Below are 22027 nucleotides of genomic sequence, written 5' to 3'. Positions count from 1 at the left end.
TTCTGCTGCCCCAGTGTCCAGGGATAATGACATCAGGCAGACAGTGTGCTGAAGCCTCTGTTAGTGGCTTAAGCCAAGGATTGCAAATGCAGGAGACTCAACCCCTGTGCACTCTGTAGCTTGGCTTAGCATGAGCCCTGAGGAACGGCTAAGTCAGAAGCTCAGGTCCCAGCCTCGCTGTGACCTCAGAGAGCCTTCAAGCCCTGCAGGCTCAGGCCTCAGTTTTGCTACCTGTAAACTGAGAGAATAACACAAGACCGAATCAAAGGGCTTTTGCCCTGAGTGTGTTGTTTGTTCCTTTGTGTACATTCCGGATCCTTGTGTTACATACATGAACCGCTCTCTAGGACACCCATGGAACTGTGTCCTAGGGTGCAAACATGAGGAATCTTGTGTTTGTGCTGGGGGAGGAGAGACCCCAGAACAATATCCTCCCCATCCCCTCTCAATAGGAGGAAGCCACCGACTTCCTCCCTTTCCTGTCTCCTGCCTCCTGCCCGCTGGCAAGACTGAGGCCCACGCGGAGAGGAGGGGAAGGGAAACAGTCCAACAGTCCCCAGGTCTGTCCTTACCACAACCCTCCCCCCACCCTCAGTGACCCCATTCCAGGACCTTCCAGGCCACACCCATCCCCAGACCAGGGGGGCCTAGAGGCCCAGAAGCAGGGTAAGTCCTCCCCACCCCTCTCCCCTGCCACCCCTCCCACCCAAGCTAACTCACTTCCTTTTCCTCCCTAACACCAACACACTGACAACACAAGCCAAGCAGCCAGACCCAGAGTGACTGACCCTGGGCCCCGCTTGTGCTGGCTGGCGCAGTCAGCCTCCGGAGTATGGTCTGGCTGGAGCCCCCTTTGCTGCTCCCAATCTTCTTCCTGGCTTCTCATGTTGGTAAGTCTCCCCTGAACCTCCCTGCCCAGGGCCTTGACGACCCCCGCCCCCGAAAACCCTATCAGCATTGCTATCTCTTTCCTCCACACCCTGATTCTCTAGAAAGTGGGATCCGGGCCTGGAAAACCCAGGCAGAAGCTAGGGACTGGGGGAGGGGAGCAGCCACAGACTGTGTTGGATTTGAAGTCAGTGGAGAGCAGCAGAGCCTCTGGGCCCCCTGAAGTTTTCAGGGGGTGCTCATACGGTCAGTGTGTGGGACTCACTCAGTTATTCATTTGACAAACATTTATCGAGCACCAACAACATTCCAAGAGCTGTGAGAGGCAGAGAGCTTCTACAACTGTACAACAGATTGAATGATGCTGACCTCCTATAGCTGTAACTGGGTTTCAATGAGGTAATTTACACAGAGCACTGCTAAGAGCTTCTGAATATGTGGTAGCCAATTCCTTCAGCGTGCTGCCCAAAGAGGATGAGAACGCAAAGGCCACCTCGAGAGGTCTGAGGTCTAGTGGGGGGCCCGGGACACCGGGTGAGCACGGAACAGACAAAGAGGAGCACTGAAGGGTCAGCCTACTCTACTTCAGAGTGGGAGATGAAAGGGGATCAGGACAGACTTCACTCAGACGGGTGGTCTTCATTCCAGGGCAAGCAGAACAATAGACACAAGTCAGAGGCTTGGAAGTACACGGGGGCGGGTGAGGGATCCTGGAGGGAACACACAGTAGGAGGGGCAGTGGGAACAGCAAGGGAGCTCTACAGCAAGCTCTGCATCCTGAAGGGCAATAGGGAGCCATAGAAGGTTGTAGGCCAGAGTGTCACAAGGTCTCAGATAGGTCATTTTGGAGGACAAGCTGAGGGAAGAGTGTGGCTATCCGGATGGTCCACTGAAGCAAGGATGAGGGTTAGCAAGGGCAGACTTGAGGATGGGGATGAAGTCTAGAGTTTTTAAGGAAACAGAATTTTGTGACTCATTGGGGCAGTCAGGATAGTGCTTCAAGGTGTGGACTTTAGAGTCAGACAACCAGGCTTTGCCAGTTACTAATTGTATGCCCTTGGGTAAGTTGTTTATCTGAGCCTTAATTTGCCAGCTATAAAAATGGGGTAATAATACCCACCTCCCAGGAGAGCTGGGATGATAAAACGAGAGAACATAAGTAAAGTATGTGGCATATAACTGATCTCTGATAGACATTCATTATCGTAGCAGCAGTATGAGATGTCTCGAAGTTTGTATCTCAAGTGGGTTTTGCAGTCTGCTGAGGCAGCAAGTCCAGAGAAGAACAAGTTTGGGGAGAGCCGAGAGGCCTGCCCAGGGTTATTGACTTGGAAGTGATGGTGAAAGCCTGAGAGGGCATGGGCTTGCTAGAGGAAGCCTGGAGAATAATTTTTATGACCCTCCTCTGTGGATGGAAAGACACCAACTTCTGCAGAGTGGGAGGATCCAAAGGAAAGCAGGTGGTCGGCACAGGACAGACAGTCAGCTTCATTTACTTGTGGCAGGCTTTCAAAGAATATCCATTGATAAGCAAAGTAGCATCTAAACCAACTAACCACTTGGCAGTGAACAGACAGGGACAGAGTAGGAGGGGCTTGGGAAGGCATGGGGTCCCAGGGCTGAGGAGGCTCAGCTGAGCCGAGACTCCAGCTCTACGGGGTCCCTCCTGGCTCTGGCTTCAAAGTGCCCCAGCCACTTTGAACTTGGACAGCCCCCTGTCCACACCATGATATTTTTCATTCCACACATTTACTCAGGCCCTGGGACTTCCCAGGTGGCGCTAGTGACAAAGAACCCACCTGCCAATGCTGGAGACATAAGATACGTGGGTTCGATCCCTGTGTCAGGAAGATCCCCTGGAGAAGGAAATGGCAGCCCACTCCAGTATTTTTGCTGGAAAATCCCCATGGACAGAGGAGCCTGGCCGGCTACAGTCCACAGGGTTGCAAAGAGTAGGACATGACTGAAGTGATTTAGCAGGCACCATGGCATGTCCTCTGCCCAGAATGTCCTTCCCACCGATGACCTCTCCCTGTCCTCATTCGCAATCCCCACCCTATATCCTGCTCAGCTTTAAGACCCTCAAGCTGTATCTTCCAGGAGGCACCTCTTCAGCCCCTCTCTCCCCCATGCTGGGTTAGGTGTCCCTTCTCTGCTCTCTACAGCTCCGTGCATTTGATAGGCATCTCTACGTCTGTCTCTCCCCTGGAGGAAGCTCTGTAGAAGGCAAAGACCAAGGCCCACCTGGTGTCCTGTGCATGTTTCAGCCCCAAGTGGGTCCTAGGGCCTGCCCTCCCTGCTTCTGGCCTTTTGCTGGGACCAGAGCTCTCTTCCTTTCTGCCCCATAACCACCCGGCTGCAGAATCCAGCCTCTCCCGCCTTCAGTCCCAGCACAGCAAACCGGTCAGATTCCGGAGCGACCTGGGGACCAGAGCAACGGGAGGGGTCCTCCAAGACACTTGTGACTTTTAGCGCTCTCCCCTGGCGGCAATCTGGTGTGGGCGGGGGGGGGGTGTGAGGGGCAGGGAGAGCGGCTCCCTTTGCGGAGGAGCAGTAGAGAACAGGTCAGGAAAGGGGACTGCGGGAATAGAGTGAGGAAACGGTGATGGGGCGCATAGATCATTCTTTCTTTCCGAAGGCTGGGCTGTAAAGGGAAGCCATCTGGCTGGAGAAGGGAGGGGATGGGGAGGCTAGGGAAGGGTCTTTGTTTTTGTTTTTGTTCTGTTAGGATGAAGAGGCTCGAGGGAAAGGGGCCAGTGCACCGGGAAGGGGATAGAGACAGGAAGGGAGGCGGATGGACGTGCCTGCTGAAGTGCAGTGCCTGGCGGGGAGGGGAGGAGAGGGGAGAGGCTGCGAGGAGAGGGGCGAGAGGTGGAGGGCGGGGCAGGGGGAGGGCCGGGACCCTGCCAGATCGGAGCCCGGTGTCCCGGCCCAGGGGCGGCGGTGGACCTGACGCTGCTGGCCGACCTGCGTCTGACCGAGCCCCAGAGCTTCTTCCTGACCTGCGTGTCCGGGGAGGCGGGGGCGGGCAGGGGCTCGGACGCCTGGGGGCCCCCGCTGCTGCTGGAGAAGGACGACCGCATCGTGCGCACGCCCCGGCCCTGGCAGCCCCAGCACCTCGCCCGCAACGGCTCGCGCCAAGTGACGGCGCGCGGCTTCTCTCAGCCCTCCGACCTGGTGGGCGTCTTCTCGTGCGTGGGCGGCGCGGGGGCGCGGCGCACGCGCGTCCTCTATGTGCACAACAGCCCCGGGGGTGAGTCCGGCCGCCGGTGAGGGTGGGGCTGGGGTGGGAGCGGGGAGGAGGGGGCTGCCCTTGACCCCTGACCCCTCCCTCCATCCGCCTCGCAGCCCACCTGCTCCCGGACAAGGTCACACACACAGTGAACAAGGGCGACACGGCTGTGCTTTCCGCGCTGGTGCGCAAGGAGAAACAGACAGATGTGATCTGGAAGAGCAACGGTAAGGGGGGAGGAGTCTGAACTGGGTGGGCAGGTAAACCCATAGTACTGACACCCCGGCACCTCCATGGCCCTGGAAGCTCCTAGTGCTGGCCCCTGACACAGTCGTGGCTCCATACACCTGTTACCAGCTCTGGCCAGCCTCCGGGGCGCATCCTCTCTCCTGCACCAGATCCATGGGAAGCACCTGCATCCAACTCATCTCTGGCTGTGAGATGTCCTCCTTCTGCGCCAGGAGGACCACAGCCTCCTGGTCAGCTGCCTCCTTCCCTGTCACCCCCTAGTTAGCTGTGTTAACCCCTCCAAGTTGGGCTCTCTCAGAAGTTAGCAAGTACTATCACATAGCAGGTCTGGCAGGGAGCAGAATCCCCCCTGCTGAAGAAGAGAAGGGGTAACAAAGTCCCAGCACGGGCAAGGGACATTTGGCCTCTTCCAGAGATCTGTCCAGACAGGAGCAGGGGCCTGGGCCGGCCTGGGGATCTCAGCCCGGGCCTGCTCCCACCTGGCCCTGTCAGGCCCTCTGGTCACCACAGAGGAGGAAGCCATTTTTCTGTATGGCCCCAAAGATTCCTGCCTCAGCTCTCCCACCCACAGACCATTGGCTGACTCTGTGTCCCTGGACTCTTGAGTCCCTGGACTCTTGAGCGAAAGGTTTTGCCTCCTGAGCTCCAGGGCCCCTGAACTAATAAGAGACGTGGAGTCAGGTAGACCTGTGTTCTCTAGAATCTCTCTTCCATCCTGAGCAAAGAGGAAAGGGGGAGGGGTGCAGGGACGAGAACCCTAATATTAGTGTCCACAGACCCTGGAGGGAGAGGCTCCTGGGAATTAACTGCACAAAGAAGAGGGGAGAACTAGGTTGGATGCATGAGGCAAGTGCTCAGGGCTGGTGCACTGGGAAGACCCAGAGGGATTGGGTGGAGAGGGAGGTGGGAGGGGGGATCGGGATGGGGAATACATGTAAATCCATGGCTGATTCATGTCAATGTATCACAAAAACCACTATAATATCGTAAAGTAATTAGCCTCCAAGTAATAAAAATAAATGGAAAAAAAAAAAAGAAGAGGGGAGAAGCATTCCAGGAGAAGGATTGATAAGAGCAAAGGCAGGAAGCTGTGAGATACCACATTGTTTCTAGAAGAGATAAAAGCAATTCAGGAATGCAAGATTGTGGAGAGGTATGGGGGTATGTCCTTCAGGACAAGTTGGGAGCTAACAATTCCAACCTCACTCCTTTGAACTGTATCCTGAAAAACTGGGATAGATTTGATCCCCAGGGCTTAAAGAAGACACACCTGGTCTTCCTATGTGATACTGCATGGCTGCGGTACCCACTGGAGGATGGCAAACGGTGGCCAGTTGGAGGGTCTTTTAAGTATAATACTGTTTTACAATTAGATCGGTTCTGTAGAAAACAAGGGAAATGGGTGGAAGTAGCATATGTGTCAGAGAAGGCAATGGCATCCCACTCCAGTACTCTTGCCTGGAAAATCCCATGGACGGAGGAGCCTGGTAGGCTGCAGTCCATGAGGTGGCTAAGAGTCAGACACGACTGAGCGACTTCACTTTCACTTCACTTTCATGGGGCTCGAAAGCTGCATGGTAGCCAAACTGGTGAAAATGATGTGTTGAGGAGTCTGATGCTGTCCCTTGGGCAGTGAAGAACTATTGAAGAGCTTAGGCAGGGGAGCTACGGTGGGGTCTACTGGAGAAAAATCTCACTGATCACCCTGAGTGGAGGATGGACAGGAAGCAGGGGGACTGAAGGCAGACAGACAGCTTGGAAGGCTGTGGGAGGCTGGGAGCAGGGTAGTGGCAGTGAGCGTGGAGAGAAGGGGGCAGCTTTAGGAGACAAGGAGGAGGGGGACTGAACAGGACTTGGTGATTTACTGAGTGGTTGGTGGAGTATGGAAAAGAGGCTGCCTCCTACATTTCTGGCTCAGGTCCAGACACTCGCTGGTGCCTTCTCCCGATCTGCTCACTCTGCCTGACCCATGCTAATGTGACTCAGGATAAGGTGGGCAGAGGGAGGCGACCCCAGCTCTTGTGTGATGCTGAGGCCCCTATCCTGTTTATGCCCCCAGGATCCTATTTCTACACCCTGGACTGGCACGAGGCCCAGGACGGGCAGTTCTTGCTGCAGTTCCCAAATGTGCAACCATCATCGAGCGGCATCTACAGTGCCACGTACCTGGAAGTCAGCCCACTGGGCAGCGCCTTCTTTCGACTCATCGTGCGGGGTCAGGAGCAGAGGGCAGAGGTGGTGGGTGATATGGGAGGTTGGGAGCCCTGTGCATACTTCCTGTGGACCCCCCTCAGCCCCCAGGGGTGCCCCAGTCATCAGAGGCAGTGGTCGAGTGGGTGAGGGTCTGCTGCTGAGAGTACATTCCTGCAGGCTGTGAGGCGGGGCGCTGGGGACAAGACTGTACCAAGGAATGCCCAGGCTGCCTGCATGGAGGTGTCTGCCATGACCAGGATGGCGAGTGTGTGTGCCCCCCTGGATTCACTGGGACCCGCTGTGAGCAGGGTAAGGAGGAGGGGGCACCAGGACCTGGGCAAGAGAGGAGGCCTTGCTGGGAGAAGACTCTCAAACCACAGGAATGGACTTGGAGGGTGAGCATGTTCCAGTAGGTCTTGAACGCTGAGACCCAACAGAGGCTTCGGTACCCACATGCCCTCTTTCTAGCCTGCAGAGAAGGCCGTTTTGGGCAGAGCTGCCAGGAGCAGTGCCCAGGCACATCAGGCTGCCGAGGCCTCACCTTCTGCCTCCCGGACCCCTATGGCTGTTCCTGTGGATCTGGCTGGAGAGGAAGCCAGTGCCAGGAAGGTACAGACTAACCCACCCTCCGTAGTCTCTGACTAGACAGCCGGCTGCAAGCCTGGCCCCAGCTCTTCCTTCCGGCCCTGCCTCACACACTGAGCCCTCCACCATCCCCTGCTCACTTGACCAGTGCCCTCTCCGCCCAGCCCGGCATTCCCCAGGCCCCCGCTGTGCCCCTCTAACTACACCCCCTTGGTGCCCAGCCTGCGCCCCAGGTCGTTTTGGAGCTGACTGCCACCTCCAGTGCCAGTGTCAGAATGGTGGGACTTGTGATCGCTTCAGCGGCTGCGTCTGCCCCTCCGGGTGGCATGGGATGCACTGTGAGAAGTCAGGTAGGAGCACGGCAGGTGGCTCTGAGGAGCAGATCAGCTTCACCAGATGCATCCCCCTGGCTCAAAGCCCCTCCTCCCCCTGGGGATGGGCAGCAGCCCAGGGTGGGTGGGAGCCCCGAGGGGGCCCTGACCAACCCGAGAGAGTCAGGGAGGGCCTCTGGAAAGAGGCGTGATCTCAGATGGGGTATGGAGGATGCGAGAAAGATGGCCAGGGAGAGAGCAGGGCAAAGGCCGGGGGACTGAGGACTCAAGCTTCAACACTGGGACAGTGGCGTAAGGAAAGGCTCTGGAAGTGGTCAGAGGAGGTCAGCTCTCGAGGCGTTTGAATGACAGGCTGTAGGGTTTGCACTGAATATGATAGCCCTGCAGGGAAGGGTTGAAGAGGTCCATCAGGTGTGCTGTCAGGCATGGGTTTGAGAAAGGACCCCAGCTGCTGGGGAGGAGCGGGAGCAGGAGAGCCCAGAGGATCTGTCACGGGGCCCAGAAATGATAGAGGCCTGAACCAGGGTTCTGGTGGTGAGGCTGGCGAGGGGTCTGAGGAGGCGGAGGGTGCAGGAGGCAGATTCGGGGGCCGGTAGAGGTGGGTGTGAGGGCCTGGAGGTGTTGCCGGGACTTTGCTGGCTTGCAGGCCTGTGTGACTGGGATGCTGGCAGTGCCTCCACTAAGATGAAAGACTCGGGGTGGTGGCTCTGTGGCAGTCGTGTGTCTGCCCTTACAGGGCCTCTGGGATGAGTGTCCCCTCTCTCCCCAGACCGGATCCCCCAGATCTTGGACATGGTCTCAGAACTGGAGTTCAACTTAGACACAACGCCCCGGATCAACTGTGCCGCGGCGGGGAACCCCTTCCCAGTCCGGGGCAGCATGGAGCTTCGCAAGCCGGATGGCACGGTGCTCCTGGTGAGGCCCATGACCTCTGGGCCTCTGGAGGTCCAGGACCTCTGCCCACCCACAGGCTCCTCCACCCCTCGGGGCTTTCTGAAGGCTCTGCCCACTGGCCTGACCACAGCTCAAATTGGGTCAGGCTGATTGTTGAGGGACCGCCTCCCCATCTCTGTCCCCTCATCAACCTGGACAAACACACAAGCCTCTGCCACCTTCTCTGAGGCCTGTCCCTCTCCCCTGCCTCTTTCAGTCCACCAAGGCCATTGTGGAGCCAGATAGAACCACAGCCGAGTTCGAGGTGCCCCGCTTGGCTCTTGGGGACAGTGGACTCTGGGAATGCCGCGTGTCTACGTCTGGTGGCCAGGATAGTCGACGCTTCAGGATCAATGTCAAAGGTCAGTGATGTCCCGGATTCATGGAGGATGGATGGCAGATAGAGTGGGCCCTAGCCGAGGCTGCTCAGATAGGAGCAGAAAGGGCAAGAGCATGTAAGGTCACAGCCCAGCACCAGGCAGAGAAGAGGGCTTGTCGTCAGCCTGAGGCCTGGGCCGGGCACTCCCCAGGCTGGAGCATAGCTCAGTCCCACCTGGGAAGGGAACCCATGCCCCAGAAGTGGGACACTCTCCAGCCTTGCCCCGGGAAATGCTACCTTTCTATCTCCCCTGCCCCACAGATACACGGATCTGCATCCCAGATCCACTTCTGGGATGCTATGTTCCCTCCAACCCCAAGTCACACCACCAGGCACCCAGTGCTACAACAGGGGAGTGCCTGGGGCTGTGGACCTGTTTATTTTCCCAGAAGTGCTTCCTGGTGAATAAGGAGGCAGCTGCCAGTGCCCAGGATTGCTCGGAGCCTAGCACCCCACCCCGGTCTAGGTGTCCCCCACCTTCTCCAGCACCATAAGCATCAGACGTTCACGGCCCCTCCCACCCCCTGGTGCTCTTTTCCTGTGCTTCTGACCCCCGCCACCACCTCCCCGACATGAGCCCAGACCTCTTGTCCCTCTCCCTCTTTCTCACTGTCGGGCTCTGCTTCCCATCCTCTCTACTTCTCTGTCACCCCCTCCACCACCCCGGGGTCCCACCTCCTGCCTTCCTCTTCTTACTCTCCCCAGGCCCACTTGGCTTTGAATCTTCACGACAAATTCTAGCTCCATCATCTATCTAAGTGAGTTACCTTGCCCCTCATAGCTTGTTTCTTTCTCTGTAAAATGAGGATATCAGCCCTCCCTTGATAGGATTGCTGTGAAGATTAAATGAGATGATGCATTTAAGCATTGGGCACAGTGCCTGACAGAGGGTACGTGCTCAATGTATGTTGACATTTATTGCTATTAGTAGTTATAATGTCACCTATTCCTGAGATTTCAACCGTTCCCTGGCAACTCCCAGATAACGATCTGCAGCCTCGACCCCTCTCCTGGGCTCCAGACCTCTGTGTAGTCGGGGTCTGGTTCTGAGGTCAGTGGGGAACTCACCTGGTGCACGACTCAGGGGCCCTACTCCAGGTCACCTAACCCTCTGCGTGAGCCACAGGCCCAAGGGCTCAATAGGATCCAAACTGGACCTTCCTCTCCCTCCAGGCCAGCACTTCTTCCTGACATGTGTGTTCCTGCCTGACAACATTGTTCCTTCCCACCCCTTCTACCACACCCTTCCATCCTCCTTGACTCTCCCCCCCTTCCCCCATCCATCCATTTATCCATGCATGTATTCACCCATACATACATCCAGTTTTCTTAGAAAATCCATCTGGAAAATGTTTGGATGAAACAAGGGAACCAGTTGAGACATTAATGCAATAATCTGGACAGAAGAGCTAAGGCAGGAAAGACAGTGACCATGGGGTGAGGAAGCTAAGCAGGAGCACAAAAGCTGTTTGGGATAAGATGGGCTGATTTTAGATGGCCTGGTCAGACGGACTTTGTTTAAACCCTGGCTGCATGTCTTAAGCAGGTCGTTCCATGTCTCTGAGCATCAGTTTCTTCATTCTTAAGATAGGGATGATGAGCCCTGCTTGAAGGCAGTTGTCAGAATTGGAGATCGTGCACATGAAGCATCTGGATAGAGCAGGTGCTTCATCACCTGCTACTTTTGTTTTTTTAATTACGAGCGTGATGAATGATGGGGGAGGGGCAGAGAGCAGGGTGACACTGCCTTGGGCTTTAGCTTTCTCTGTCTTCCCCCACATTGCATGGCAGAGTGCCCTCCCCCAAACCCCTGTCTTACCATGTCACTCCCTCACTTAACATCTTCTGGGACACCCTCATCTCCTTGTTGCCCAGTCCCCATGCCCCGAGCTGTCCTCCCTAGGCCCTGGCCACTCTGATCATCTGTTGCACCTGGTCTCTCCCCAGCTCAGGGGCATCCCCAGGTCCACACTGAGACCCAGAGTTATCTTTGATGCTCAGAGCGCAGAGTCTGCCCCTGTGTCCGAGGGCTGGGTGGGCTGTGTGGGCCACGCCTCACCCTGAGTCTCCTCGCAGTCCCGCCAGTGCCGCTGACCGCCCCGAGGCTTCTGGCCAAGCAGAGCCGCCAGCTTGTGGTCTCCCCGCTGGTCTCCTTCTCTGGGGACGGACCCATCGCCTCCGTTCGCCTGCACTACAGGCCCCAGGACAGCACCATGGCCTGGTCCACCATCGTGGGTGAGGGGGGCAAGAGCTAAGGGCAGGATGGGGTGTCAGGCAGTCATGAGGGGGACGGAGGGAGGGAAGGGAGGGGTAAGTGTACGGAGAAGAGAGGGGTTGAAGGGGGAGCGGAGGCTTCTGGAAGGGGTTGGCCCTGAATGCTGTGTGCTGTGCACCCCGCCCCCAGTGGACCCCAGTGAGAACGTGACGTTGATGAACCTGAGGCCGAAGACGGGATACAGTGTCCGTGTGCAGCTGAGCCGGCCGGGGGAAGGCGGGGAGGGGACCTGGGGGCCTCCCACCCTCATGACCACAGACTGTCCTGGTGAGAGGCCCAGAGTCACCCCTTTCTGTTCCCCAGGGGTCACTGTCCCACACGCTCCGGGGTTGTCTCGGCCTGTCGGCCCCGGGGGTCCCTGCCTTTCCCACTGGAGGTTGTCCCTGGGGGTTCACCATCCCGTCCGGCCCCCAGGACCTACCAGACAGTTCTGACCTCTACCTCTGGCCCCAGAGCCCTTGTTGAAGCCGTGGCTGGAGGGCTGGCATGTGGAGGGCCCCGACCGGTTGCGAGTGAGCTGGTCCTTACCCCCGGTGCCGGGGCCGCTGGTGGGCGATGGCTTCCTGCTGCGCCTGTGGGACGGGGCCCGGGGACAGGAGCGGCGGGAGAACGTCTCGTCCCCCCAGGCCCGCACCGCCCTCCTGACCGGACTCACGCCTGGCACCCACTACCAGCTGGACGTGCGGCTCTACCACTGCACCCTCCTGGGCCCGGCCTCTCCCGCCGCGCGCGTGCTTCTGCCCCCCAGCGGTACGCTCGGGAGGGGGTGGCGGGCTCCTAAGAGGGCGGGCCGGGCATGCCGGGAACACACGGGGCCTGAAAGGACATGGAGGTTACAGGAGCCTGGATGGACAGGCAGAGACCACCGGATGTGGAAACAGGGGCGCAGGGAGGACCTGGATGTCAGGCAGACAGGGAGGACAGGACAGGGGAGGATCCAGGATGCTGGGAGGATGGGGTCCTCCAGGAGTAACTGAGTCAGAGGAGAGCCCGGGGGCTCATGGGAGGGGGTTGGGCATGAGGAGGACATGGGACTTGGGAGACGTGGGGACACTGCGAGGAAGACTTGGGATGTAAGGGGAAGCAGAAGGTCGTTGGTGAAGGAGGCCACAGCGAGAGGAATATTCAGCCCAGGAAGGAACGGGGAAGTTGGCAGCGGATCTCCCATCCTGGGGTCGGTAGAGCTGGGGACACAGCTAGAGCGGATCTGTCTGACCCCACAGTCACACAGCCTGGTCCCATCTGAGCCCCACCTTCCCACCCCGATCTCCCCAGGGCCCCCTGCCCCCCGACACCTCCATGCCCAGGCCCTTTCAGACTCTGAGATCCAGCTGATGTGGCAGCGCCCCGAGGCTCCAGCCGGGCCTATATCCAAGTACATCGTAGAGGTGCAGGTGGCGGGGGGCTCCGGAGACCCGCTGTGGATGGACGTGGACAGGCCCGAGGAGACGAGCACCATCGTCCGCGGCCTTAACGCCAGCACGCGCTACCTCTTCCGCGTGCGGGCCAGTGTCCAGGGCCCCGGCGACTGGAGCAACGTGGTAGAACAGTCCACCTTGGGCAACGGTGAGATGAGGGGATGCCCAGGCCATGGGGTCAGTCTCGGTGCTCTTCCCGGCACGTGATCCCCTGCCTTGGATCTAGGGCCTCCTAGGCCCCTCCCAACAAGTGATAGGGGAATAGGGGCCCCCTGGCAGTAGGGGCCCCGACTCTTCCCTCCTTTCATTTTTTCGGTTTTTCTTTGATGTGACTCTTCTTTTTTTTTTTTTAATTGCTTATTTTTTACTGCACTGGGTCATCTTTGCTGTGTGCAGGCTTCCTCTAGTTGTGGTGAGGGGGACTACTCTTTAGTTGCCATGTTCAGGCTTCTTATTGCAGTGGCTTCTCTCTTGTTGCAGAGCTCAGGCTTTAGTAGTTGTGGTTCGAGGGCTGTGATGTAGCACACAGACTTAGTTGCCCCGAGGTATGTGGAATCTTCCAGAACCAGGGATCGAACCCCTGTCCCCTGCATTGGCAGGTGGATTCTTAACCACTGGATAACCAGGGGAGTCCCACCCTTCCCTTCTTATGACCCATTGTCTGAGTGCTGGGAAAATCATGACATTCCAGCAACCCGCTGGTCCTAGGCCTGACATCCCCGCTCCCTCCCTGGTACTGGGATCTCTGACCTCCACCTCTGTGTGACCCTGTGGTGGCCTCTGGGTTCCCTGACCCAGGCATCTCTGTGATCTGCCCCTCTTCTTGTGTCCAGGGCTGCAGATTGAGGGCCCAGTCCAAGAGATCCATGCAGCTGAAGAGGACCTGGATCAACAGCTGGTCCTGGCTGTGGTGGGCTCTGTGTCCGCCACCTGCCTCACCATCCTAGCTGCCCTCCTCACCTTGGCATGCATCCGCAAAAGCTGCCTGCATCGCAGACGCACCTTCACCTACCAGTCAGGATCGGTCAGTCACCTGTACCTGCCGCTGGGCACACGTGTGCAGACCCTGAGTGTATATGTGTCTACCTGTATACACACAAGTATTTGTACACTGTGAGTGTGTGTATGTGTGTGTGTGTGTGCACGCATGGATGTTTAGGTGTAAGACTGCACTCAACAGCATACAAGCGTGCAATCTGTAATTTTCTCCATTTCTATAGAATTGAACTCAGCTCATGAGCCCAGGTATATTAGTGATGAAATATTTAATATTCCCAGTTCAGAATCATTCGGTTATGTCCATGTTGCACCAGGGTCAATTCGGTGCTCTCCCCCTTCCCATGAGGGGTGATGGAAGCTTGGGAAGCCTGATGAGAACGTGGAGAATGCCTGGGCTCCATGAGGACTTCTCTCTGGCCAGGCCCTCCTGCAAGCATTCGTGGCCTGTGTCCTCAGCCCTTCTGTGACCTCCTTTGGGCCAGAAGGGCACTTGCACTTTGAGTTCCTCATCCCAATCTCCATCTTTGCAAATATCAGGGCCTCCTTGCACGTAAGAACTCCAAGGTCCTTCCCTGTCCCCTGCAGAGGGCAGCATATTCTGCAGCCCTCAGACCCATTGCTGCAGCTCCTCCTACAACTGTTTCTACCACTCTCAAGTTGATCTGGGCCTGCAGCCTCACCTGTCACTCCTTCCGAGAAGCACAGGCCTCCCTACTCTTCTTGTCTTCCCTGTAAACCTGAGCAGCAGGCCCCCACTGAGGGGGTAAGGACTGGGAGAGGGTGCTAACTCCCCTTCAGGGACCCCAGCATCACCTCATCTGTCACCCCCACTCCACCTCTCTCTCCTCTGGGATCTTCCCCACTGTTGTCACTTATGATCTGAACTCTGCCCTGGATCCTCCGTGCCTGGACTTGGTATTTACAGAGAAGTTTTGGCATTTAAAAAAAAAAAAAAAGCCCTCTTCTCTCTCAAGGGCTGATCCTTGTGATAGAAAGCCTAGTGTCCAAGGCTGTTGTCTCTGCCATGCCTCTAAAATACTCCCTTCAGAGATTCAATCGGCTTCTTTGTTCCAGGCTGCGTTGGCCTCCCTCTGAGGTCAGTGTGTGCAAAAAGCAGCCTGGCTGTGGTGGGGGAGGGTCAGGGGTATGAATGTGAAGGGAAGGAGTGGGAAAGTAGCCTTAAATGGATATAGCATCCTAACATATATCAAGACATACCCCTGCCCCAGGCGCCTATGTGCAGGTATCTGTGCATGAACGCATGTGCTGGGTATGAGTGTGCCCGTCTGTGAATGCCCCCATCTGTATGCACCTGTATCCCTGACATGTGTGGCCCTCCACTTGTTCTCCTGTACAAGCTCATGTACCTCTCATGGATGCCCTGCCTACTGGCCTCCACTAGAACACGTGTGTGTGCATGCAGGTGTGCGCTTTCAGTTGCCTATGTTTCGTGTGAATCCATGTGACCTGTGCCCTCAGACATCTCCCATCAAGCTGGGCTGCGGCTCATATAGGGACCCCACGCCCCAACAGGTCTATCTTAACCGTTCTTTCTGTTCTCATATTGGTGGTGCCCATGGTCCCATTCAGCTGTTTCCTTTCCCTGCTCTCAGCCCTGCCCAGGTGGCCCAGGTCCTACTTGGCTAGGACAAATGGATGGTCTTCTCTGTTATGTTCTTTCTGTCTTCAGGTCCTGGGTGGTTTGAGAGCTATGGGAGCTACCAAGTGGGTGGACAGGGGTCATCTCTGCTTCTCTGCTATGGAGAAGAAAACCATTCCACTGGCTGCCCGCTGCTCTAGGCTCAGCATGGAGTAGGTACTCACTAAACATACCCCAATCCACTGCCCAAGGCCAGAATCCACTCCAGAGCATCCCTGGTGACAACAGAGCCTGATTGTGGGATTGGCACAATAAGGGGAAGCTCATTGCTCCCATCACAGCTCATTCCAATTCCTCTTGGTTTTGGTGTTAGGAGTATCAACCTTCCATTGACTCATGTCATGGCTTCCAGCAATTTTACCTACTCCTTGTTCCTTCAGAACCCACATACTAGATCTCCAGCCTGTGGTCTCTGCATTTCTCTCTGGACATCTGTCCACCCAATGGCCCAACTGTGGCTCCATCTCATATGATTCTGTCTCAGTATGTGTCCTCTGTCTGTCCATGCCTGGCTGGCCACTAGGGTGCCCTCTGTCTGGGTCTGTGTTTGTTTGTCTAATGACTGTTTTGTCTGCCTGTCTCTGCCTCTTGCTGCCCCTGTCTCTTGTGTGGACTGTCTGCCTACTTGTCCCATCCTGTGAAGGGCGAGGAGACCATCCTGCAGTTCAGCTCAGGCACCTTGACACTGACCCGACGGCCAAAACCTCAGCCCGAGCCCCTAAATTACCCAGTGCTGGAGTGGGAGGACATCACCTTTGAGGATCTCATTGGAGAGGGGAACTTCGGCCAGGTCATCCGGGCCATGATCAAGAAGGATGGACTCAAGATGAACGCCGCCATCAAGATGCTGAAAGGTCCGCTGAGAGCAACCCCTGCCCCAGCCCTGACCCTCTCCTTTCTCCCTCAACCCCAGGCCCCACTTAGCTTCCACCAGCAACTGACCCCAGCCCTCAATAGCCCACGCCCTTGTTATTTCTGGCAAAAGTGATATTGGATTCTTTACACAGAGTATGCCTCTGAAAATGACCATCGTGACTTTGCGGGAGAACTGGAAGTTCTGTGCAAATTGGGGCATCATCCCAACATCATCAACCTCTTGGGGGCCTGTGAGAACCGAGGTGAGCCCCCAACTCATCACCTACCCCTTCTTCCACACCCACATCATCAGCCAATACCTCTAGTACCCTGTAGGAAGCTTCAGGACACCAAAACATCACTACTGGTTCTCCTTCATGCACCAGGTTCTCCATCTAGTACCATAAGGTGCCTGCTGCCATCCCAGGTTGTCTGAGTGTAAATCACCACCCTGTATGCCTCATCTCCCAGGTTACTTGTATATCGCCATTGAATATGCCCCCTATGGGAACCTGCTGGATTTTCTGCGCAAGAGCCGGGTCCTGGAAACTGACCCAGCTTTTGCCCGAGAACACGGAACAGCCTCCACCCTCAGCTCCCGGCAGCTGCTGCGTTTTGCCAGTGATGCCGCCAATGGCATGCAGTATCTGAGTGAGAAGCAGGTGTGTGTGTGTGGGTGTGTGTGTGTCTTTGGGGAAGTTGGGCTAGAGGGATGAGGGGAGACCATCAAGTGAACTTCAGGAGATCAAATCAGCAGGCTCTAATTGGATATGGGATTGAGGACTAGAGAGGATGTGACCCCAAGTTGCTGGCCTGGGTGAGTGGGTGAGAACACCCCCAAAGCAGGTCTGTGTTTGGGGGTGTGGTTTAGCATTTTGCAACTGTCAGCCTAGAACCAAGGAGGGAGACCTGGACCAGGGACAACAGTCTGGAAGCTGTCATTTCAGAGATCAGGGTGCTGGTGGCCAGGGAGTGGGTGAGACTCACCAGGAGAAGAGTGGAACAGACAGGAAGCCTGAGCCCAAGTCCAAGGACACCCTGCTTGAATGAAAGGAGGGAGGAGACAGTTGGAGGAGGGGATGTGAGACTGAAGGGAGGCATTTTGAAGTTGTTAATGTATTGAGTATCTTTGAAAGTAGAGGGCAGGGGGCCAAGGCAGAGGAAGGGGTGATAGAGCAAGGTCTCTGAGGAAGGTGGAGGGCCCAGTGGGGAGGATCTGGAACTCAAGGGAGAGATCGCTTTGGGCAAGAGAAGGGCCTTTCCGTTCTCATCAGTGGAGCAGGGGTTGGAGAGATGGGGTCAGGGAGCATTCAAAGAGGAGAAGATGCAGTGTGGTCACTGGGGAAAAGTCAGCTGTCGTCCCAGAAGAAGGATACAGCCTGAACTTGGCCATGGCCCAGATCTCAAGTAGGAAGGGATGACAGCCCCCACTGTGGCTTTTCCCAGGCACGAGTCTCTGATCCAGGTTGAGGCCTGGGGTGGGTGGGCAGAAGAGTAAAGGGCTACTAAAGGCACAGAGGGGCCCAGGAAGCCAGCCGTGAGTCAGACGCCCTCCCTGGACCTGGAGCCCGAGGTGCCATCATCCTCCATCGTCCCTGACTTCTGACCGTGCCTGCAGTTCATCCACAGGGACTTGGCTGCCCGAAACGTGCTGGTCGGAGAGAACCTGGCCTCCAAGATTGCAGACTTTGGCCTTTCTCGGGGGGAGGAGGTTTATGTGAAGAAGACTATGGTGAGTCTCCTTCAGTCCTCCCCTTCGGGGCCGTGCCTGGCCCTGCCTCCCAGAACCTGCTGAACAGCCCTTTCTCCTTACCCAACCCCTCAAACCCACTCCCTCCCAGGGGCGTCTCCCGGTACGCTGGATGGCCATTGAGTCTCTGAACTACAGCGTCTACACCACCAAGAGTGATGTGTGAGTGTGGGAGCGCGGACAGGCAGGAGGGTTTGGTCCCCTAAGGATGCATGTAGGTGTGACCTGAGCGCACCTCAGAGATGTCTCAGGTTGTCCAAGGCATGACTTGCCTATCCCTAAGGTGTATTCCAGGTATGACACAGATGTGACATGGATATGTCTTAAGCATGCCTTGGCCATGCCCAGCATCTTAATGGGAAGGCAGGGTTGGGCGGGGGAGAATAAAGCTGGAAGGAAGCTTCATCTTGGAAGGTGTTTCAGGGGTAGCATTGGAGTAGGGGTGGTTTAGGGCTGTGTTTGACTAAGAGACTGGAGGATGCCTTGGAGAGGTATGGGGCTGCTGGCAGATAACGCCTGGGTAAATGGAGAGACCACTCAAAGAATGCTCTGACCTTCCTCTCTGTAGGCAGGTCATCCCCACCAGAGGACCTAACCAGAGCATGACCCCCAAGATGCCACTTCTGCGCTCCCTCCTCCAGACAGCCATCCTGGCACACCCTTGTCCCTCTCTTCAACCTGGCCTGCCCAGCACTCTAGCCCTGGTCCTGGCCCTTCCCCATGCTCTTTGGCCTGGCCTGCCCAGCTCACTGTCTACCACACCAACACCCCTCTGACCACTACTCTCCTACTTCCTACTTCTGCCCCAGGACCCCTGAGATGACTCCCCCAACTAGACCTCCCACCCTGGCCTCAGCCACCTCTTACCTGCCCAGCTGCTGTTATCAGAGGCAGCTAAGAGCAAGGGCTTTGGAGCCAGACTGCCAGAATTTGAATCCCAGCTCTGCCACTTACTAGCTGTGTGACCTTGGTGAGCTAGCTAACCTCTCAGTGCCGCAGTGTCTCTATCTGTAAAATGGGGATGATAATAGTACCTAGATCATAGGGTTGGTGTGAGGGGTAGATGAATTAACATATACATCAAATGATGAGTGCCTGGCCCAGAGCAAGTGCACAGTAAAGATGTTAGCTGTGATTATGTTGAGCCTGGGAGGCTGTGAAGGAATTTCAGTAGCAGAGACCACACCTGGCCAAGGCCAGACCCTTGCAAAGTAGACATAGGTAGGGACTAGGAGAGGCTGCACACATGGGGTAGGTAGACTTTAAGCTGCTGGGCCCCAGGGCCTAGAAGGTAACTCAGTTCATCCTCCTTGTTTCAGTTGGTCTTTTGGGGTCCTCCTCTGGGAGATCGTGAGCCTTGGTGAGTCCGTGAGCCCCAGATGGCCCCCATCTTTCCCTGACCCCCACTCCCCTCCTCCTGGGCCCCGGGCTAAGAGAGCATTGTCCTCCCACAGGGGGCACCCCATACTGCGGCATGACGTGTGCCGAGCTATATGAGAAGCTGCCGCAGGGCTACCGCATGGAGCAGCCTCGCAACTGTGACGATGAAGTGTGAGTCCCTCAGCCTCGAGCCCTGGGCCCCCTGTCAGTCACCCCAGCGGGCCCTGACCCTCATCTCATCGATCCCCACCCGCAGGTACGAGCTAATGCGGCAGTGCTGGCGGGACCGTCCATACGAGCGACCCCCCTTTGCCCAGATCGCGCTGCAGCTGGGCCGAATGCTGGAAGCTAGGAAGGTGAGGCGAGCACCAGGGTGGGGAGAGCTGGGCTTACTGAGCTCACAGGAGTGCCCTCGAACAGGAACCAGCAGGCAGCAGTCTCCTGGCCCTGTCCCCACCACCAGCTGCACCACAACTAAACCGGGCCCTGGGGTGTAGTGCCCTTTCTAGCTCTCACTGCGTTGGACACTAGGCCCTTCTAAGCCTTCCAAGGCCACTGATTAGCCTCAGCAGCAAGTCCTTGTCCCAGATCCCATGTCCAGGACTCCCTGCTTTCCTCTGCTGGAGTCATCAGTCCTTTCTTATCATGGACACCTCTTCTCACCTGGCACAGAGCTGAGTGGAATGCATGAATGGTCAGCTCACCAAATGGATGGATGGATGAGTAACACAGTAACTGAATGGATGAATGTATAGAATTAGTAGATGAATGATATAATAATTATACAAATAAACTAATTAAGGGAATTCCTTAATTCCTTGGTAGTGCAGTGGTTAGGACTCCACGATTCCACTGCAGGAGGCACAGGTTTGATCCCTCATCTGGAAACTAAGATCCTGTAAGCCACATGACAAAAAAAATGTAGTTAAATAACTGACTCTAATAACCATATAAGTAAATGAATTATCAAATAAATCTAAGTGAAGAAGTACATGAAAATGAGTAATGTGAAAAGAGTTCTGAAATATGAATTAATGACAAAATAGTTATAGGAATTATTAAACTATCTTAAGAATGAAGGAATAATCAAATAACCATGAAAGCCAAAGTTGCTCAGTCATGTCCGACTCTTTGCAATCCCATGGACTATACAGTCCATGGAATTCTCAAGGCTAGCTAGAATACTGGAGTGAGTAGTCATTTCCTTCGCCAGGGGATCTTCCCAACCCAGGGATCAAACCAGGTCTCCCACGTTGCAGGTGGATTCTTTACCAGCTGAGCCATCAGGGAAGCCCAAGAATACTGGAGTGGGTGGCCTATCCCTTCTCCAGGGGATCTTCCTGAGCCAGGAATCGAACTGGGGTCTCCTGTATTGCAGGCGAATTCTTTACCAACTGAGCTAAGTAGTTATAGAAATTATTAAACTATCTTAAGAACGAAGGAATAGTCAAGCAACCATCAAAATGGGTAAATCAGCAGAAATAGCCTTATGAATAGAAGAATAGTAAATGAATGGATGAATGCATTAGCCATCAATTCATTAGATAAGGGCATGAAAAAACACCTGTCTAACATTGTGTCAAGGGTCTCTCATGTTAGCTTCCCAGCTGTGGTCTGATATTCTTGCTGCTCTGGGCTGGTGAGGACCACCCTTGACCATGGGGTCATCCTGAATCTCCAGTACGGATCAGTGTCTCTTCCAGTACCCCAACCACATGGGAGTCAAGAACCTCCAGGGCAGGCATACCCCAGTCCCTGGCCCCCCACTAAAGCTTGCTCTGCTCCCCAGGCCTATGTGAACATGTCGCTCTTTGAGAACTTCACATACGCGGGCATTGACGCTACAGCCGAGGAGGCCTGAGCTACTGTCCGACCAGATCCTGGCTCTGCTGGCCAGAGCACACTCGGCTCTCCAACCTGTGACTGCTGATCCTTGTCGCCTGAGCTGCCTCAAGGAATTGGTTTTTAACTTAAGGAAGAAAAATGGGGATCCAGGGATGGGGTGGGCTCAGGGGGTGGGTCTTCATCCCTCGCAGTTGCTCCCAGTGCCTCCTGCATCACTGATGGCTACCCTCACATCCTTCCTTCTGGCTTAGCTGCTCCACGTTTGCGCTCTTCTGCTCCCTCCACTCAAACCCCTGCTTCAACCCCTCCATTGAAGCCAGCACTCTTACCACTAACGTGCCATTTTCAGCTGCACCCTACTCCCAGCCTCGTAATCAGGACAAATAAATGCTCTGAGAAGTTCCATCCAATGTCTACCTTTTACTGCTGGTCAACCCCAGGGAAAAGTTAAACCAAAGAGGAAGAAACTGGACTTTCCAAGAAAATAAATTCTCTCCCTTGTTTCACTGTCATTATTTCAAGCCCTCCCTGATGGGAGACATCCTGAAAGACCCATTTTACACATACACCTCTCCCACATCGGGCTTCCCTGATAGCTCAGTTGATAAAGAATCTGCCTGCAATGCAGGAGACCCTGGTTCAATCCCTGGATTGGGAAAATCCTCTGGAGAAGGGAAAGGCTACCCACTCCAGTATTCTGGCCTGGAGAATTCCATGGACTGTATAGTGCATGGGGTCACAAAGAGTCAGACACGACTGAGTGACCTTCACTTCATAATCACTCCCCCACATCACTATCATAGTGAGAAGCCCGGTTTTCCCCTAGTCTCTTACCTGTTCTCCAGCCTCTACTACCAGTATGTCTCCCTAGATAGCTGCCAGTCTAGGGTTCTTTGCTCTGTGCAAACAGTCCCTCCCAGCATCGGCTCTAGCCCAGCCTCAGTTCAGACTGACACCTGAGCACCAGACAGAGTCTGGCCTGTCTGGAGCTCCCCATTTCCTTTTGTCTCTAGGCAACCTTCCCTGGCTTGGTACTGCCCAGCTTGTGGGCCCC

The 22027-nt window shown here is 55.7% G+C and overlaps 1 protein-coding gene across 4 annotated transcripts; it reads left to right on the top strand.

Moving 5' to 3' along the window:
• Positions 1-544: 544 nt before the first annotated feature.
• On the top strand, positions 545-21378 carry TIE1 (tyrosine kinase with immunoglobulin like and EGF like domains 1). 4 transcript variants are annotated; one of them, XM_043461636.1, is made up of 24 exons: positions 545-560; positions 761-890; positions 3824-4141; positions 4237-4347; positions 6429-6584; positions 6740-6871; positions 7031-7171; positions 7369-7497; positions 8249-8394; positions 8630-8774; positions 10868-11026; positions 11196-11333; positions 11520-11816; positions 12342-12632; positions 13318-13508; positions 15787-15997; positions 16151-16261; positions 16470-16660; positions 17617-17730; positions 17840-17910; positions 19068-19108; positions 19203-19299; positions 19385-19484; positions 20918-21378. In XM_043461636.1, the coding sequence occupies exons 2-24, from the start codon at positions 833-835 to the stop codon at positions 20987-20989; spliced, it is 3420 nt and encodes a 1139-aa protein (XP_043317571.1). In that variant the 5' UTR covers positions 545-560; positions 761-832; the 3' UTR covers positions 20990-21378. The 4 variants fall into 4 exon arrangements, with proteins under 4 accessions (XP_043317571.1, XP_043317570.1, XP_043317572.1 ...); XM_043461635.1 differs by lacking the exon at positions 545-560 and adding an exon at positions 650-666; XM_043461634.1 differs by lacking the exon at positions 545-560 and having other exon boundaries at positions 730-890.
• Positions 21379-22027: the final 649 nt, after the last annotated feature.

The sequence above is a fragment of the Cervus canadensis genome, chromosome 2 (genome assembly GCF_019320065.1).
Source record: "Cervus canadensis isolate Bull #8, Minnesota chromosome 2, ASM1932006v1, whole genome shotgun sequence".
NCBI classification, from domain to species: domain Eukaryota; kingdom Metazoa; phylum Chordata; class Mammalia; order Artiodactyla; family Cervidae; genus Cervus; species Cervus canadensis.
This window is presented reverse-complemented; position numbering and strand designations above follow the sequence as displayed.

Bases quoted from the DNA above. Each gene is read 5' to 3' on its own strand.
- TIE1 (XM_043461636.1), top strand. From the start codon at position 833: ATGGTCTGGCTGGAGCCCCCTTTGCTGCTCCCAATCTTCTTCCTGGCT. The intron at 4,142-4,236 runs GTGAGTCCGGCC...TCCGCCTCGCAG, and splicing joins TGTGCACAACAGCCCCGGGG to CCCACCTGCTCCCGGACAAG. The intron at 11,817-12,341 runs GTACGCTCGGGA...CGATCTCCCCAG, and splicing joins CGTGCTTCTGCCCCCCAGCG to GGCCCCCTGCCCCCCGACAC.